Genomic DNA, 18696 nt, shown 5'->3' with positions numbered 1-18696 from the left:
AGGGAGAGAAAGGGGAATTAAAGAAAAGCGCGTGCAATGGGTTAGCAATGGGGTAGCGGATGGTGCGCGATCTGGCAACCCTGCGGGACGAACTCTTGCGCGTCACTGCTGCAGAGCGCAGCGGCGTGACGTCAACGCACCGGAGCGCGCACGGGCTTCGGCTCCACGGGAGGAAAATACCGGGAGGACAGAGCGACAGAGGTGAGAAAAGAAAAACCCCCTTTCTCAACGTCACCGACCCCCGTTTTATTTTTTAACCCCCTTTCCCCATTTCCCTTCTTTTGTTTTTCCGAGAATGGCGTATTTTCTTATGGACGCGCCCGAGAGCGCGCTGGATGCGCGTCCTCCACGGTGCGCGCTTTCCGGTACACCGGGATTATTATAGAGGAGCGCGAGCCGCACCGGAGGAGAGGAAAGGGGAGGGGGGGAAGAAGAGATGGAGAAATGGTGCAAAACTGGCTGGCATAACCATCACCACCATAATCTAATCATTTCCATAATCATCATCACCAGGCACAGGGGTTGGATATTATGATGAGGGTCCGGTTGCTTGAGGCTGCAACGCATGAATCAAAGGCTCTTGGACCAGACATAGGGGAAAAAATCAGTATGTGATTTGCATCTTAGTGAGATGGAGTCTTCAGCTTCACACTGTCGGTGACTGCACGGTTTGACTGATTTAATCGATGTGTATCGGCGTATCGGTCTGATAATTGTGTACACAAACTGATCTGTTACATCGGCTTTGTAGCCAATAAGGAGTGCAGAATGAAAGAGATTATATTGACCTTGTTGTCATTTGTGCATCCTGGGAGTAAATATATATGTGTGTATTCTGGACAATCCCATCCAAATGCACCCTAAATGCAGGAACTGAAAAAGCATGTGTTTCTACCTTCATGATTTCTTTGTTCATGAGATGGAGAAATATCCTAATCCCGATCGGATTGGACGTTTTCATAAGAAAGAAAACCCTCTGCATTATAAAGTTCGTCTCAGGTCATCGGTCCAAAGATCTCCTATGAAAACCTTCAAAATTGAGCTTGAGGTAGAGTGACAAGATTTTCTGCTCGTTACGATATTTCCAGTTATCATGGACACCATACATTATTTGAGCTGGAAATAGCAGTGCTATCTAACATAAACCATGTATGTTCCTAGAAATCTGACGATCTCAGAAATGAGCTAATTTGCATATCGGACTTAATCTGCGAATCGGATGTCAATCGATCTACAATCAATCAGGTTTCAATGGGCTCTAATATTGCTAAAAGTCTAATAGTAGTATTTAATTTTGCACAGTCTGTTATTCATAGCTTCATCCTTCATCAAAAGAAAATCTCGAATGGAAGATCTTGACTAGATTTTGACACTATATGGATTATACCATAAGGTTTGTGGACACCATGAGCATCTTTATGAACATCCCATTCCACATCGAGTTCCCATTTGCTCTTAGAATAATAGAAATAATTAGAATAGAAAAACCTCCACTCTCTTTTGGGAAGATGTTCTACTCTATTTTATGTAGATTTGTGTGAGTTGTTCATTCAGCCACAGTGGTGTTAGTAAAGCCAGGTATTGGTGTAGGTGAAGTGAGGAGGCCTGGGATGGGGTAACGTTCCAATTCATCCAATGGTGCTCAAAAGTGTTGAGAGGAAAGCTCTATAGAAAGAGAACTTCCTTTCCAACCCATGTGTCTTTATGGATTTATGCACTTGCTGGAACAGGTTTGGGTGTCCTAGTTCTAATAAAAGGAGGATTTCATGCTACTTCATCCACAGACATCCTATATAATTGTGTGTCTCTTCATTTGTGGAGGAACTGCATATATTTGGAAATGTCAGGTGTCTCAAAAGGTTTGTCCATAAAGTGTATTATAAAAAATTAATATGAGAAATTACCAACCATTGACGAGGTTCCTGGCTATCATTCACTACGTTCCTATCAAGGTAAAGAACTAGTAAATCCTTCACGTGTTACAGTAGAGCAATTCTTGCCAATTATTCATTGCACTTGAATCTATGTAGCTCTTATTATCATAATATATACGATCCCTCGCTCTCCATGTGATGATGTGGCTGCTGCACCTAAAGCTCATGAACTTCACCTGTGACTCGGTACTATTTTTTGATTTCCTTCGATTCCTCACTTCTCCTTCCTTAACGCGAGTCTCTGACGGCGTCGAGATAAACGTGTCACCAGACGAATCCGTAGAATTCGTATTGATCGCTGCAAGTTCAGGTGTCTTTAATGAGAAAGCCTGCTGATTATACGGTGCAATATTTGGTCATTTTTTGCTTCACGATCTTTTATTGATTTTACTATCAGGTTCTACTATATGGCGTACTTTACGTTCCACGTCTTCATTCGATATCTCTATTTATTATCCACAAAAAGTGTTGGACATCCGCCCATGGCGGTGCTGACCAAGGTGCTGAATGCAGATCGGTTATTTTACACTACATTTATTTACAATATTTTAACAGATACACACTCATACACTCACGGATCACCACAAGACGAAAATATTGCCCCAAAATAAGCTAATTTAGCAATATTATATGTACATACTATTGACCCCATATGATATACATAGCAGGACATTTTTCACTTTAACACGTTGCATCTCTTCATGGACGTTTGGGTCTCCCAGTTCAAGCAAAGTTGATGCTAGCTATCTGACGTCCTATCCAATTGTGTGCCTCCAACTTTTGTAAAGAGAAACAAATAAATTGTCTGTAAATGGCTTCTTGTTTAATTGACATAATCCCCACCCCTTTTTGTTGCATAATTTTGGCACCGCCCCTTCCACCTCTATCTATGGCTTCTATCTCTTCCAAATTATGGTTTAAAATAGTGTTGGACATCTTCCCAACTTTGTCCTACAAACATTTCCAAATGTTCAAACAATTTTCATGTATTTTTTATTCACAAATAAATCAACAAACTCCAGTGCATACAGTTCGGATCACTACAGCAGTTACTGTATCGTCAGAGAATTTTGATTGTTTTTAAACGAATATTTACGCCCCATTCAGGTTCCTTTGCCCTGTACGATGGGTAATTACAGTGCAGTTGGCAATACAACCCATTTTTGGCTCGCAGCACTGTTCTCTGTTAGCGCTGGAGGTTTGAGCATGAGTTGTGGATAATGAAAGATAACTGGTTTAATGGAAAAGCCCTGAGATCGATAGGAGCCGGTGTAATGGGGAGATACGGTAGTCCCGTCCTCAGAGACACTGTTTTTAGCCCCAGTCCATTAGGAAAGAAGAAAAAATGAGGGATCGTGTTTAACTTTTGGGAAATCCGGATGTGACTTGCTGTTGCCCCTATAATTTGTCTGCCACTTTTAAAGAAAGAAAAAAAAAGGAATCCATATATGGAATAACACAATTTTACATCTGACATTTTTTCTAGCTGGATTATCTAGTGGGTTGTTTTGCATAATCAAATGTGATTGGTGGAGGCAGCGAAAGATAGTTTTAGGACATCACAAATATGGAACTAACAGTTAGTTTTGATTGTTGTGGTGATAATTTACATTAACTAGGGTAGAATCAATTTATTTTCCAGGTTCTGTAGCTAGTTTCTGGGTACCGTGTTGTCATTTTTAAATAATTTGCATATCAAATGTGATTGGTTTAGGCTGCAAAAACTATTTTGTGACATCACAATACAGAACTAATAAAACGGTTTTGATTTTGGTGCTAATTACTGACAGTAAACAGGTTAGGTAGATAAATTTCTATGGCTAGTTTCTAGTTACTATAATGTCATATATGAATAATTTGCATATTGATTGTGATTGTATCTAAATCACTAGTTTAAAATCTGTGTAAAAGTACCAGAACAATTTTTGACCCATTTTGTTATTTACTCAGAAGTTTGCTAGCTAAAAATGTCAGCTTTCAAATGTCATCCTTGAAAAGTTCTTATAGATGTGTGACATCACAATGTATCATTACTACAATAATTAAAACTATTAAAAAAAATTAACTTAATTGCAGATGCTCAAGATAATTGCTACCCGGGTACCATGTTCACTCGGAATGATTTGCATAGCAACAAGTAACATTGACATGATTGCAATGTCTGAGTTGTGATGCTGTAATTCCTTTGCGAATCAAAGCAACGTAACATAGCATGTAGCTTAGTTTGGACAAAAATATTGTGGATCGTTGAGGTAATAACTAACATTTTTAGGTTGAAGCAGTTTAAGGCTAAAAGCTACTGGGCAGTTATGACACCTGGTTTGTGACATCAGAGTGTAAAAGTACCATAACAACCATTTGAGTGACCTCTGACATTAGCTGGTTTAGCTAGGTAGATAGCCTTGCCTGCAGGTTTTTGCTAAAAAGCTTTCAGTTGTTGTAGGTAAGAATTTGCATATTGAATGTGATTGGTCACAGGTGTTTAAATTATACAATGTGATGTCAAACATATACAGTATGTCATGATATTGGCAGAATAATCAAAACTATTTTGTTAGCAAGTTAGTTTGCAGGCTCTGAGTTGCTCTAATTTATTAGCATACCAAAGCAGCTACGCATATTTTGTGACATCACAAACTGAACTCATGCATTATTAGCCATGCTAATATTGCATAGTTTTTAATTTTTTCATTATAGGCTGTGAATTTAGCATACGCATTTACAAATTGTAAAAATAATTGCCCTTTTTTTATTAGCTCTGATGCTAAACAATTAGCACTCCATTTTCCTCGCTAGCAAGTGAGGCTTCATGTGAAGTCTACCTTCACTTTCCCTTGGGCCTAATTAACCATTAACCTAGCGGTATATCCGAGTCCTTCAAAACCGTCCTGTCTTTTCAACCTTCTCTCGGTTTTCACACTCATATCGTAAACCTGTCACATTTGACTCATCCGATTAGCGGATCTCGTCTCGTCTCATCTTGTCTCATCTTTAACAGCAAATGAGGACTGAATGTGGAAGGGAACTACAAAACCCCAAAAGGTACGTAATGGTATCAAAACGTTTTGAGACTAATGGTGTAACTGGTGTTATTCTGATCACCACGTCTGCGATTTCATCACTGATGAATGATCTAACTGAAGTTAGAACAAAGAGCAAAGATGAAAAAGTCTGGGTGAAACTGGGCAAATTTGCAACAGAGACGTTCGACGTGACGTACATTTGACATACGGCGATGCTGCAACGGGTCCTTCGAGGTGTTTTGAGCAGCTTCAAGAGCGGAAAAACAATAATAAAAGACGACGAGAGATCAGGAAGATCTACAACAAGCTCAACCCCCCGAAAAATGTTGAAACTGTTCGGGAATGATGACCTTTAGAGAACGATCCACACGATCTCTATTCCGCACCCACCCTACTCATCAGATTTGGCTCCTGTGGACTTCACGCTCTTTCCAAATATTAAAATCCAGCTCAAAGGTTGCCGTTTTGACACCGTTGCAGAGATCCTGCTCTAGAAGGTGCTTCGAAAAAAAAAAGATTTCAGGACACGTTCCAGTGCCAGGAACGCTGGAAGCGCTGTATTGTTGTGCAAGGTTACTATTTTGAAGGTATTAGTGTGGAAATGTGGATGAATAAAGTCCTTTCTTGTAAACAGAGCTCGTCTCGAAACCTTTTGATACCACCTTGTATCATTTCTCTTGGTTTTTCCGTCCCCAATTCAATGTTATTACCATAGCCCTCTTTATCTCTAATGAGCGAGGTGAGAGCAGCAAGGAAAAACTCTTTGAGACTTAATAAGGTAGAAACCTTGAAAGGAACCAGACCTCATCCTCAACACCAAATGTCCTTTCATTATAGTTCCATCCTTGTTGAGGTCATGAACTGTTCAATGATGGAGATTTTATGGAGAGAACAGTCCAAATCCAAACCCTTAGTTTCCTCAGAGACCTTTATCTGGAAACCATCCTCTTGTCTCGTATCTTTACTTTACTCACGTAAGAAGCAGGAAAATATTCAGCCATTTCAGAATGTCAAGACTTTCGTTCCCAGGCTCAGATTAATATTTTGAAGGATGTTGAGAGAAGGACAAGGATTTGTGGAGCCGCAACAAGGCCAAATGAAAGACCAAGATCAGTCCTAAACAGTCCATGTGAAAACATGCAGTAAATGAGCATATTAGCGTGTACCGCGTGCTCTGATTTAACTAGTTTATGTATTTGTATGGGAGATGAAGCGTCTCTATGGTAACCTGGCATTATCCTGGCCCTCGACAGTGTCCAATATGGCCTTGTTTTTTTTTTTTAAAGAAAGAGTGTCCTTAGAGGCGCATTCTTCTCATGAGGGCTTTCATTGTTGAAATTTCAGGTTTTAGGATGGAAATCATGAATCTGGGTGGGGCAGGTGCCATGTTTTGTAGATGTTTGTTTTCTGTGTGGGTGAGTGTCAGTTGATTTCTTGCTTTGTACAGTGTTCAGATGTTTAGTGTTTAAACAGCTTGATTAATTACAGACGTACAGTCGGCTATGTGTGTCTGCTTGCGCAGCAGGCTGCTCTTAGTCACGCCAGGAGAACGGATTTCCTTAACATCCAATATAAAGACAAAAGTATCAGGACTCCTCGTGCTATGGAGTTCAAACCCAAACATCTTTGGGACGAATGTGGACAGCAACCGAGGCATCCTCACATTGCCTACCTGACTTTACTAACATTTTTGCGGCTGAATGAATCTCCAAAATCTCCACAAACACACTCCAACATCTGGTGGAACATCTTCCCAGAAGAGAAAGGTGGAGGTTATTATAAGAGCAAATGGGCACCAATGTGAAATGGGATGTTCAGATAGCACATAGAATCTTATTTTTAGGTGTCCATTATCTTTTGCCCATATAGTTTTTGTATTTTACATCCTAAAGCACATTTGGAGGTCAAAACTTTTCTGATTTTTTTTTTTTGGGTTGGCAGAAGCTACCAAAAATGGGATATTTATAGCAGATGGGCAAAAAGTTAAATAAATTCTTATTCCCCTGAAGCCATAATTATAAGAATTACTATTTTTGAAATGTGCATTATGGTTTCCATAGCACTGTGTATATGTGGGCTTTGCTAATATGCCTTTGCTCTGGTTTCTGTTTTGGCTTTATTTCTACCACTACCATTTGTCTGGTTGCTTACACGTTGTGTTCAAATCTTTTCGCAAGATATTTGGGTGGTATTACTTCCTGATTAGTCGGTTGATTTATACCCATAGTGTTTTCGTTTGTGCTTCATATTTATGTCCGAACCTTGTTGCTGGACTCCGTTTTCCTGGTTTTGATTTTTGCGCATACCTTGCAATAATAGATTGTTGGATTGCCCACAACAAACCTCATCATATCATGTTTTTTTAACACCAAATACTGAGTATAACACCAAACCCCAACCCCAAAGCCTTCTAACCCTAACCCCTTACCTCTAATCCATTTCCTAACTTCAACCCTTCAAACCTAACCCCAACCATAACCCTAACTTTAACCCTCTAACCCTAATCTTAACCCTTAACACTAACCCAAAACCTATCCCTAACCCCAACCCCTAAATTCAACCCAGAACATAATTTCAGCCTTCCAAGCCTAACCCTTTACCTTAACCCTAACCCCTAACCCTATCCCCAGCTCTAACCCCCTCCCCACCAACCCTAAGCATTAATTCTAAACAGATTACTAAAAAAGTAGCAGATAATGTTAATGTTTCCTTATACAATCATTATTATTTTCATTTTCTAGTCTTCCAAATGTTACAAGATGCAGGCCACTAGCCTTTGGGGTTTCTCTTCGTATTCCAGTCAGGTTTGACGTTTTTTTTAGCTTTCTCAATATTTCTTGATATCGGTGCTGTACAGATTGTGTAACTGTAGTATTCAGTATGGGTACTGGGCTGAGGTAAGATTTAATAAATTCTTTGAAAAGACAGGAGTAATTGGGCATTTAAAGCTGCCCCTTTGCTATGGTGATACTGGAGACTGTACTGTTTCAGCTTTTTCAGTGAACCCAAAGTTCACTTAACTGAAAAGCCAATTTGCTAAATAAAAAAAGGACGAAAGGAAGCATGTCTCCCTTGCACAAGAGATGGTGGGACTAGACGGGCAATGGTTGAGGACCGTGGGTAGCGTGGTGCATTGTGAGGTGAGATAAGTCCTGTTAGGTAGAGGGGTCTGTTCCATTTTTAACTTTGTAAGTGAGCATTAGCATTTGAAAGCTGATGTAGCAGCTACAGGAAGCCAGTGGTTGGAGAGTAACAGCGGGGTGGTGTGGGAGAAAACAAGTCATGTGGCTGCATATTGGATTTAATGTTGAAGTAGTCCAATTTTGAGATGATGAGGGACTGAACAAGCACCTGTGTAGCCTGTAGGCAAATTCTACTAATGTTGTAAAGTAGAAATCCATATTAGCATGAAGTAAAGGACAGAGACTGTCCATGGTTACCCCCAAGGTTGCATGCAGAAATTAAAAATGAGAGTGGACTACTGCAACTTTCTGCTGGAAGTTCTTCCACTGAACGCTATTCGTCCACTGCAAATGATCCAAAAATCATTCATATTCATATTGGTGGTAATTTGAGGGTGAACTCTGCATTTTTCTCTGGAGGAAATCTGCATAAAAGCTTTAAGTGGTTCAGGGTCACATCTATATTGTCTTAGTATGAACCTTCTTGACAGATTTGATCGTTATATAGGCCACCAAGGGGATTTTAATCATGGTAACCTTGAAGAGCGTTTGATTGATGGCATACTTAACCTCCCATTGAGCCAGTGAGAGTAGACCATCCTTGTCTGGCTGGTTTGTTGTTAAATAAATTGATTAATGCCATTGCAAACAGAAGATTATATGTGCGTGATGAGGAGTTGTTTAATATAGTCCCATATATACAAACTCAAATTCAAGTTATATAAGAAGATTTATTTGCGAATGCAGACCATGCACTTAACCTATAGACATTAAAAGTGACTGTGCTACCATAAAAAGTAGAAAGAACCTACCAGGGCTAGTGTTTGGAAGGTTTTGGGGTAGCCTGGTCCCCCAATCAAGACTTTTGAGTGGAACCAGGAGGCAGGGGAATAAGGGAAATGATTGGTAAAGATCTATCCAATTTATCCTTACCCCCTACATCTGATGGAGTTCTCTTTAATTGGAGACCACTCTGTGCAGATGGTGATGGATCTAGCTCAATAGCCCAAAGATCCCTGAAGTTACTGAGCAATTTATGAACTTTAAGGATGGATTTGGACTGTAATTAATATCAACAGTCTACTACAATTCAACTTCATAAAAACGTCATAGGAAATAAAATAGGAAGAAGATGAAACTTCAGAAAAGATCGTAAGCTTTATTATTTAGGACCATTGCAAGTTAAGGTTATGGTTGGAAATGGGGTTTGTGTTAGCAGCTTTTCTTTTAATTTCAGGAGAGAAAAAAGAGAAATTTGTCTAAAAACATGCCGCGTCCACAATTGCGTTTTCAGTCATTTCCTTAAAATTGCTCATCCATACTAAAACATCTGAACTGCATGCACAAGCTAAACATAAGACAATTCAACCCACGTCATTTCCGCCTGGCGTTTATTTACTGTCTGGCTCTTTGAAACATCGTGGCATATTCAAATTTATTAATTTTGGAGAACATTTTAAAAAAGCTACATTTTCGTTGACTTGAAATGCTATCTTGGTGTGGATGGAAGGCAAAAACGGAGAAAAATCTGCACAAAAACATATCAGTCTTATTTGTTGGAAAGTGTCACAAGCGGTTTAATATCCCAAAGATATCTGACTCCGAATCCTTTCTTGTTGTGTTTTATTTTCAAATTCATTTGTGCTAATATTGTATGTTTTTTCTCCTAGGTTTGAATGCAAAGGATGTGTAAGAAAATACATCAAAAGCAACCAGGACCCAAACTATAAGAGTGTATCATCAGCATTGTGTCAAAAATCCGAAGGTAAAATGTGTTTTTCCAGCATGTGGTTGAACTCCAGTATCCTCCATGAACCTAAGATGAGTAGAGGTCTCTGGTGCCCAGCCTGTTCAAGGCGGCGCCCAGTGGCCTGAACTTGGCATGGCCTCTCTGGACCTGCCGTATCGCTGCCCTCGCTGCGGGGAGCACAAACGTTTCCGGAGCCTGTCATCACTGCGTGCACACCTGGAGTACAATCACACCTACGAGACTCTGTACGTGCTTTCCAAGTCCAACAGCGTATGTGACGCTACCGCCCTGCTCCCTCTGGTGGCCGACAGCGCCCTGGCTGCCGAATCCCGCTTCCCTTGCTCGGGTGATGAACTCGGACTTGCCACAACATCATCCGCCGGCGCCCGCTACCTTCCCAATGTGGAGTTCCCACTGGGAGAAATCCTGGTGAAGAAAGCCATGAGCTCAATAGACCCCAGTGCCATGGAAGCTGCTTACGAGGAAGGCCTGGCACGCCTTCGGGCTAGAGCCTTCGAAAGGCTGGAGCTAGACGAGAGACTGGAGAAGCTGTCAGAAGAAGTGGAGCAGAAGATCGCAGCACGTGTGGGGCGCCTGCAGACCGAACTGGAGAGGAAGAGTTCAGAACTGGAGAAGGCCAAGATGGAGAGTGAAAGGCTTAGTCAGGAGAAGCAGGAGCTGGAGGACAAGGCCTCAGAGCTGTCACGCCAGGTCGACGTGTCGGTGGAGATGCTAGCCAGTCTCAAGCAAGACTTGGTCAACAAGGAGCAGGAGCTCACGCACAAACAGCAGTAAGTTCTTGAATAATTTGTTGTGTTCGTGCAGCTTTGGTGTTTATACTTTTATGACAAATGTTTGTGGACAACTGACCATTGCATTCCTCTAGAATTTAGTCCCCTATATGTGATTCCACTAGATTTTTGAGTGTGCTTGTGGAGATTTAAGTGAGGTGATATAGGTTGAGGCGAGGAGGCCTTAAGTGCAGTCTGAGCTTCAGTTGATCCCAAAGGTGTTTTGGTAGGCTTGAGGACAGAGCTCTATAGAATTCCACTTAAGGTGTTTTACTCCAACCTATATAAACCATATATTAATGGAGCTGGCTTTGTGTACAAGAGCACTGTCCTACTGTAACAGTTTTGGGTGTCCTAGTTTAAGTTGAAGTGGCCAAACAGTTTGGCAATAATATAGCGACATTTGGCTAAAAAACTGGGGTGTCCTAATATGTTTGTCCATACATATATATGGTTGACACACATAATGTCCATAAATACACTATGGCAACTTGGAAGCCTGAGGCTTGCTGGTGCTATAAGAGAAAATACTTTGGGGTTTCATTTTTGCTTGCAGACTTTTAATGCAGTCTAATTTGCACCTGACCAAACCATGAACTTCAAGCCAAAGCTGTTACAATGAAATTTGCTTGGGTTTAATAAAGTCCACTGCATCCTGAAGGCATTTTGCAGGGCAATCAGTTCCATCCATCCAATGAAGATACACTTTGCAGTTCAGGTTTTTGGGGGTTTTGTATGTACAATATGTTTAGAGTCTCCGTCCTTATTAATATGTGTAAAATACAACAATTGAGCTAGACATCAGAAATCTTTACGTACATTATGTGGGCTTGAATGCTTATGTCTGAAAACGAGACAGTACACAAAGCCAGTATATTCTATTATGCACCTGGGCAAGAAAAATTAAGTCTGCCATTTCCACTTGACATTTGACTGCAGACATTGGTCCAATGTTGCACAATCCTGTTCTAACCTCATTAAACAAAGGGCATTTGTGTTTAAAGCATTATGTATTGGTGCTTGAGAGCTTTGTAGAAAGATAGTAACCTCCACTCTTCTGGGAAGATGTTCCACTAGAGTTTTGTTTTGTTCTTGTGGTGGAGATTTGTGTGATATTAATTTATCCACAAGGGCATTAGTAGGCATTAGTAACTCAGGTACTGATGTGGGTGACATGACAAGGTCTGGGGTACATGGGGTTTTAGAAGCGAGGTTTATCGTACATCATTGTGAGGTCTGTAGTAGTGCTGAAGCTCCCTCAAGGGTCATGTGGTGCACTTGCTAGCCATGTGGGACTCACACTGAAGTACAGTCACACCACAAGTCCTCTTGTGGCAGCGTTCCAATTCATTTGGGACGATATTGAGATTCGATTTCTTTCTCACTTCAGCTGGTGTGAATGCGATGATGATGCAGCAGATTTAGCATGCTAATTCCTCCAGTTCTGCAGCTGCTCCATGTCTAATGCTCATGCTAATGCTAATGGTTTTAAGGAGAAAAGCTCTGATTGTGAGCTTCTGGTGTGGTCATTTTTGTGTATTTTCCCAGTTCAATACTATTTCCCTGAGATTCGAATTGTGTGATTTCATGCAATTTTTACAGGAAAGAAACGCAAAAGTAGAAATCGTTTTGGCCAAAAGTCTTGTAAACGTCCTTGTAAGTGTATCTGCGAAGAAATATATTTCTTTTCATCTGTCAGCCACTGTGAAATGATTAAACAGCTATTAATCAAAGGATGTGAATTCTTTTGTTAATGTATGCCTGCTCAATGGCCCAGTAGTAAGAAAGCCGCAATTTGATTGGTTAAAGCAGCAGCTTTATGGCAACATGAATTTAAATTAGAGGACGGCTGCAGTATTCACATTGATAAACAACAGCAGTTTTTAACCCCAGCAACATGTAATGTGACAGCTGAAATCTGACTGGATAGAAACTCAAACCTAAACTTACACTCGGTGTAAATGTATGAAATGAAGAGAATAGACTTTTGGGAATTATTGAATCAATATTAATGGACAAAAATATATTAAAACGTAAGTCAATGATTCTAATTCTGTTTAGGCCAAAAGAGAAGGCCTTTTTGACCCTTATGGCTTGCCACTGAATGTATGTATAACATACATCACATAATATAACCTCAAACGGATAAAACCAAAAGAACAGGTCATTCTTTGGCAAATAAAATTGTATTAGGTTGTGTGGTAGAAAACAAACCCCACTCAATAACCACAATCACACCACCCTGTTGTCGATTATTTTGTTTTTTTTCTCAATAGATCGTTTTTCTTTTTAGTTTTATCCCTCGGGTCTAAAATAGCACAAAAAACGTCATTTCACCATACGTTCTGCATAAGATCTTATTCCAACAGAAGTACGTTAATAATCACGCCGTTCTTTTAGCAGCGTGCAGTACATCACCACCCATACACACACAGGAACACAAATACAGCTCATTCACCCTGTGTGCTTTCCATTTTTCTAATCGCTGCCAGCTCCATTCCTCTCCCTACTTTATTCCCTCTCGTCCTTTCCGTCTCGCCTCTAATTAGCCTACCGACTCTGGGGGGACTGTGTTTTGCTAACAGACTCCGCCACCACTGTTATTACTTTGACCGAAACCCTGCTAGCTTTTTGTTCATCCTTCATTCTTCCTTTTTCATGCATCTAATTGGAGCAGGTTGTGTAAAAGTGCCAGGCGTTCAGTCCATTGTGTTTGGGCTGATCGGGGGAAAAAAAAGCCTTGTTGGCATGCTGGAGTTTCTGAATTTCTTTGCTGAATTGCAAATTTTCTTTGTTCCGTAATGCTATGCTTTTTGAACATCCTCTTCCATTTAGATGCTAAGACTGCTGGCTAACTGAAAATAATTAATGTTGGGCCAAATATAAGGATATGGTTCAGGGTAAAACAGGTGTTATGCTTTCACTTCCACGTTCCCCAAGGTCACACCTCATAAAATCTGGACTCAATCATTTAAACTATATGAATGGATAAACATGGATGAACACAGGGATAAACAGGGTTATTTGATCAAATGCATTAGCTGATATTTTCCACAGAGAATTTTCAATTATCATTCTTTCAATCAATTATGATTTAATTAAATGTGTGCATATTAATGACAAATTAAATATGTCTCTAAATATCAACAGCTGTTCAATAATAAAAAAAAGTGTATCAGATGCAAGTTGTCTTTTGTATGGTGATACATTGTTTTTAACATATTTGGGATTTCTTTTATATAATAATAGTAGATGCGCTATACTTTTATTATTTAGAAAGTGACTGAAAATTTGTGACCAATATGTTCTACGTAGATTGATTTCTCCTCGATAAACCTCGGAGACCGAGGCGTGTCCTGAGAGTCACATAGAATACAGATTAACATGGCAGAGGTAGAGCTGCATATATACTGTGTATATATATATATATATATATATATATATATATATATATATATATATATAGATTAGTATATATTATGTGCTTTCTAAACTTACTATTCCACATTTAGTCCTCATTTTCATAAGCACCACTCTTTTAAGATGTTCTACTAGATTTTGTGGAGATTAATTCAGCTTTAAGGGTGTTAGTGAAGTCAGGTACTGATGTAGGTGAGGTGACGAGGCCTGGGGTGCAGTCAGCATTCACATTCATCACAAAGGTCTTCAATAGGGTCGAGATCAGTGTTGAAGTTAGAATTCGGTTCTAGGATTCTTTTTTGTTCTCATAAGAAGTGCTTGGTAGGTTGCAAATAAACCCAAATACCTGCGTGTGTGTGTGTGTGTGTGTGTGTGTGAGAGAGAGAGAGAGAGAGAGAAAGGCAGAGAGCCAGAAACACATTTGATGTCATGTACTCGGCATCACCCATTGTGACAGATCTGTTTAGACTCTGATCTGTTCAACTGTGACATGGAGGCAAGAAAACCTACAGGCAGGAGCACACAACACACACACACACACACACACACACACACACACACACACACACACACACACAGGCCTAAAGAGAAAATAAAATGAAAGCTTAAATCTGTATTTCTCCACAAGTTCACACACATAACAGCATCTCACATAAACACAAACACACACACACACACACACACACACACACACACACACACACACTGCCAGGTAGGATTGTTTTGCCATTCTCACTTATATGTGAGAATGTGTGGGAGTTTTTTTTTTCTTCTTCTTTTTTTTTATTCTTCTAACAGTCTAAATGCAGCAGATCTTCGCCTCCTCTTGCCTGGAATTAACGTTATTACAGTCGAAGGCACACGTACAGATAATGAACATTTTCAGAACATTTAGAGTTTAATAGTAATCGGGATCTTCAGAAAGTCTGGGATCAATTATAAGGCCTTCTCTTCTGAATCACTGAATTACGTTTTAATCTATTCATGTCCATGAATATTTATAAAACTATTCCCAATTGTCTAATTATTATTATTATTATTATTATTATTATTATTATTATTATATTTAATTATTCCTAATGCCATAAGGACAGCAGAAATGAAGAACTTGGCTTCTTGGAAGTTCTCAATCCATGTTGCTTGACGGCTGTTGCTTTAACCATTCAGATTGCGAATTGCTTACTCTGGGGCCCTCTAGCAGGTGTCCAATAACATCACTGTCATTTTCACATGATTTGATTGGATTGCCAAAGCGCACAAATCAGAGATTCGCAAAAATGCATCTGTAGCAAACTGCACAAGCTCAAATATATCCGTGTGGATTTAATAGCTGTTTTTTCATTTCACAATAACCGACTGAGAAGAAGAAATCGATTTAAACGCAGATACACTTAAAAGGACATTTACAGTCTTTTTAAGAAAAGCTGGACGTTGTGAGGAAAAACAGTCGTTACACTTTTCCATTAACCGTAAATGTAGAATTTGCACAAAAACACATGATTTGCCTTGGTTTCAAATCCCCAGTAAAACTGTAATGGAATAAAAATGACCAATCAGAAGTCAAAATTGAATTTCCTTTTTTTAAATACGCAATGTGGCAAAAGTATTGGGACACCTGCCTTTTCCAGCCATATGTGCTTTTTATCAAAACTGAAAACAATGTTGGAGGTACACAATTGTATAAGATGCCTTTGGACCTATTCCTGAATGCACAAAGCCAGCTCCATGAAGATATGAATTCCATGGGTTGGAAGATATGGAAGATCCCCTGCTATAGATCTCTAACCCTGTTGAACATCTTTGGGATTAATTCAAACATCAGCTTAGGTCTTCTCACCTCACCTACATCAGCACTTGACTTTATTAACGTGGGTTTAACTTTATTAACTTGATTGAAGTGGTTAAATGAGCACAAATCGCTCTAGAATCTAGTGGAACATCTCCCCAGAAGAGTGGAGCTTATTATAGCAGCAAATGTAGACTCAATGTGGAATAGGATTTTTAATAAAACAATGACCATCATGGTCTGAGTTAGTCGGTCAGAAAATACAGATTGTGTGCGTGTGTGTGTGTGTGTGTGTGTGTGTGTGTGTGTGTGTGTGTGTGTGTGTGTGTGTGTGTGTGCGCAGGAACCGCTGGTTGTAAACAGCAGCACAGCGAGCTGATTCTAAGCAGATACATCTCCTCAACAGAGATAACAGAGGCGGTGCGTCTCCGGGGTTTTGTAGAATGCCACTTCGCACAAACAAGCGCACAAGGATAAAAAAAAAAAAAAAAAAAAAGACGAGAGCACAGAGAGAAAGAGAAAACAGAAACGATTCCATATCTCTGTCCTCTTTTAGTCAGGGATGTGCCGAACTCAGACATGGCAAGAACGAGCGTCTGTGGTTTAGTTCATTAAGGGATAAGGATGTGATGCTCTTTTAAACCCAAAAAAAAGGTTAAGGTAAAAAATTAATAGTCCAATAGCGTCAACATTTTCATGTCTTTTGATTGGACGGTCAGAGCGCACACTAGTCAGAGTTCACAAGCCGCATTTGTTGCAAACAAATGTATTGGTGTGGATTTAATAGCTGTTTCTTTATTCCACAATGATGGGGGTGCAGTTGCGGCTCCAGTGAAAGGAGACGTGTTTATTGTCCATATTGGGTTTCTTGCTTTGGTAACGACATTCATTCTCACTGTATGAGATTCCTGTCTGTGATGCAATGCTCTGGTTTACTGCGTTTCTTTATAATACTGATGGTTTCCGCAGACATGGCGTCATAATGATATTATTAAGAGGTGGATTGTTCCAGGTAGGACACCTCTGAAGGTCTGAGGGTGAAATGCATGGGCTGCGACCGCTTCCCAAAAGAGTGGAGGTTATTATACTAGCAAATGGGGACTAAATGTGGAATAGGATGTTCAAAAAGGTGGTCAGGTGTCCACAAACTCCCTTTGTAAGTGTGTTAAGTGTTCCCTGATGGTCACTGTCATGAGTAGTGGGTGTAAACGCGAATATGCTCAAACTAGAGCGATATGACAATCTGGGACGGAGGAATTAAAGATGCATGGGGACGATGACGCGAGGAAGCGGTTCGAGGTTGCCATGTCCTCAGCTCACCGACATGCTGTGCTGCATATCTGCAGGGAGGTGGCTCAGATCGACCAGTTCCTGCAGGACACGGCAGCACGCGAAGCCAGCGCCAAAGTGCGTCTGCAGCAGTTCATCGAGGAGCTTCTTGAGCGAGCAGACCGAGCCGAGAAACAGCTCCAGATCATCAGCAGCTGTGGAACCACGCCGAACGGGAGCCTGGGTCACTGCAGCCTGCAGGCGTCCAAATCCAACGGCCGACAGGTAAACCGAAAAACCTTCAAGATTAGGTTTCTGAATGAGGGTTCATTCTTGCTCTGATTATAGGTATTATTTTGAACAAGTTCTGATCTGTTCATCTCCTAAAAAGTTTCTAAAGTTGAAAAGACTTATTAGAGGTATTTGAGGATTGATTGATGACCTCCTCAAGTTGAATCCTTCTTCTCAACAGAATGTATTTTAGACATTTGACTTTGCTGTGACCTACACCCTCTTTAGATCGATGAAAAAAATAATCTTATACTGGTGATGAAGGTCAAATCATTCATTCAGATTTGAAACATTCAGACTCTTTCTCTTGAGACGTCGCACTAACGGGAGGTACGAACGACCCGAAAACACACTTTTTCTTCATCACCAAGAGGCGAGGCATGAATTTAGCTTTTACCATTTTTACTTATTTTTATTCTTTTTCCACTAAAAAATGATGTAAAAATATTCTAAATTAAACTTGCAATTAATTAATTAATTTGTTGTTGTTAAGTGTTGATATAGTAAATGCACCTGTATTTTTAGATTTTTAGTCATATTTAATACAATCTTAAAAAAAACTATGTATTTCAAACATTAAATTATTATTATTATTATTATTATTATTATTATTATTAATAGTAAAATTGTTAGTATTATTGGGATGTTTATAACTATACCTAATGTTTATAACTTCTTTGTTTTGATATACTGTAGCAAACAAACAACAAATTAGTGTTCATTTAGTTTTTTAATGAGAAAATTAGTCATTTATTATTATTTTTTACTTGTTTTTTATTGAAAAAAAAATTAAATGCATTAAAAAAAATTTTTATACACACACACACACACACACACACACACACACACACACACATATATATATATATATATATATATATATATATATATATATATATATATATATATATATATATAGTACAATGTATGTTATATTGTAAGTTATTGTAAAATATATAAAAATAATGCATAAATACATAAAATATGTAAAACAATATTTGTATAGTTCCTGCATTTATCTCAGACAGTTTAAAGGGGTTGCTGACGTCACGTAACGTCGACCATCTCCTCTGCGGTTTTTGCCCGCTAGCGTTAGCATTGCTGCAACAACACAACATTTTCTAGCATCTGGTTTTCAAAAATGGCCGCCACAAAGAATCATGTCCCAGCGGTCAGCCAGACAGTGAAGACATTCAAACCAAGCCTGTCTCACTAAAGCTTTGTTAGCATCCACTTGGGAAAGGCGTTAG

The 18696-nt window shown here is 39.5% G+C and overlaps 1 protein-coding gene across 1 annotated transcript in view; it reads left to right on the top strand.

The window, feature by feature from the left end:
- Positions 1-53: 53 nt before the first annotated feature.
- fbxo41 (F-box protein 41) overlaps positions 54-18696 on the top strand; it is a 42425-nt gene continuing 23782 nt past the window's right edge. Inside the window, exons 1-3 of the mRNA XM_046843286.1 lie at positions 54-201; positions 9810-10680; positions 17233-17440. Coding sequence (XP_046699242.1) covers positions 10022-10680; positions 17233-17440 — 867 coding nt within the window. The 5' untranslated portion in view covers positions 54-201; positions 9810-10021. The remainder of the gene's footprint in view (positions 202-9809; positions 10681-17232; positions 17441-18696) is intronic.

This window comes from Silurus meridionalis, chromosome 28 (assembly GCF_014805685.1).
Source record: "Silurus meridionalis isolate SWU-2019-XX chromosome 28, ASM1480568v1, whole genome shotgun sequence".
Lineage (NCBI taxonomy): Eukaryota > Metazoa > Chordata > Actinopteri > Siluriformes > Siluridae > Silurus > Silurus meridionalis.
This window is presented reverse-complemented; position numbering and strand designations above follow the sequence as displayed.